Raw genomic sequence first — 243 nt, 5'->3', positions numbered from 1 at the left:
TCGTTACTTCTGTTATAGGTTCTGTTCGGGCGTCAGTTCAAGGGAGTCGGCATCTGCACCGTTAACCTTGGCGACGACATAGCGGAATACACCCGTGGTCTCTTCGTTGTGCTGTGAGTACTGTTAATAAAGGATGGTAGTGGTTATGACAGTAGTGGGAAATGATGACAGAGAATATTATGGATATTGTATGGTATTTGTGATGCTTCTTACGGTGATGTCTATTTAAAGAGATGCTAGTGG

The 243-nt window shown here is 43.6% G+C and overlaps 1 protein-coding gene across 1 annotated transcript in view; it reads left to right on the top strand.

Annotated features, from left to right (window-relative positions):
* LOC119593176 (orexin receptor type 1-like) overlaps positions 1–243 on the top strand; it is a gene marked incomplete at its 5' end in the record, with an annotated part of 128215 nt that overhangs the window by 114129 nt on the left and 13843 nt on the right. The window contains 1 exon segment of the mRNA XM_037942154.1: positions 19–113. Coding sequence (XP_037798082.1) covers positions 19–113 — 95 coding nt within the window.

The sequence above is a fragment of the Penaeus monodon genome, chromosome 31 (assembly GCF_015228065.2).
Source record: "Penaeus monodon isolate SGIC_2016 chromosome 31, NSTDA_Pmon_1, whole genome shotgun sequence".
Taxonomy (NCBI): Eukaryota; Metazoa; Arthropoda; class Malacostraca; order Decapoda; family Penaeidae; genus Penaeus; species Penaeus monodon.
This window is presented reverse-complemented; position numbering and strand designations above follow the sequence as displayed.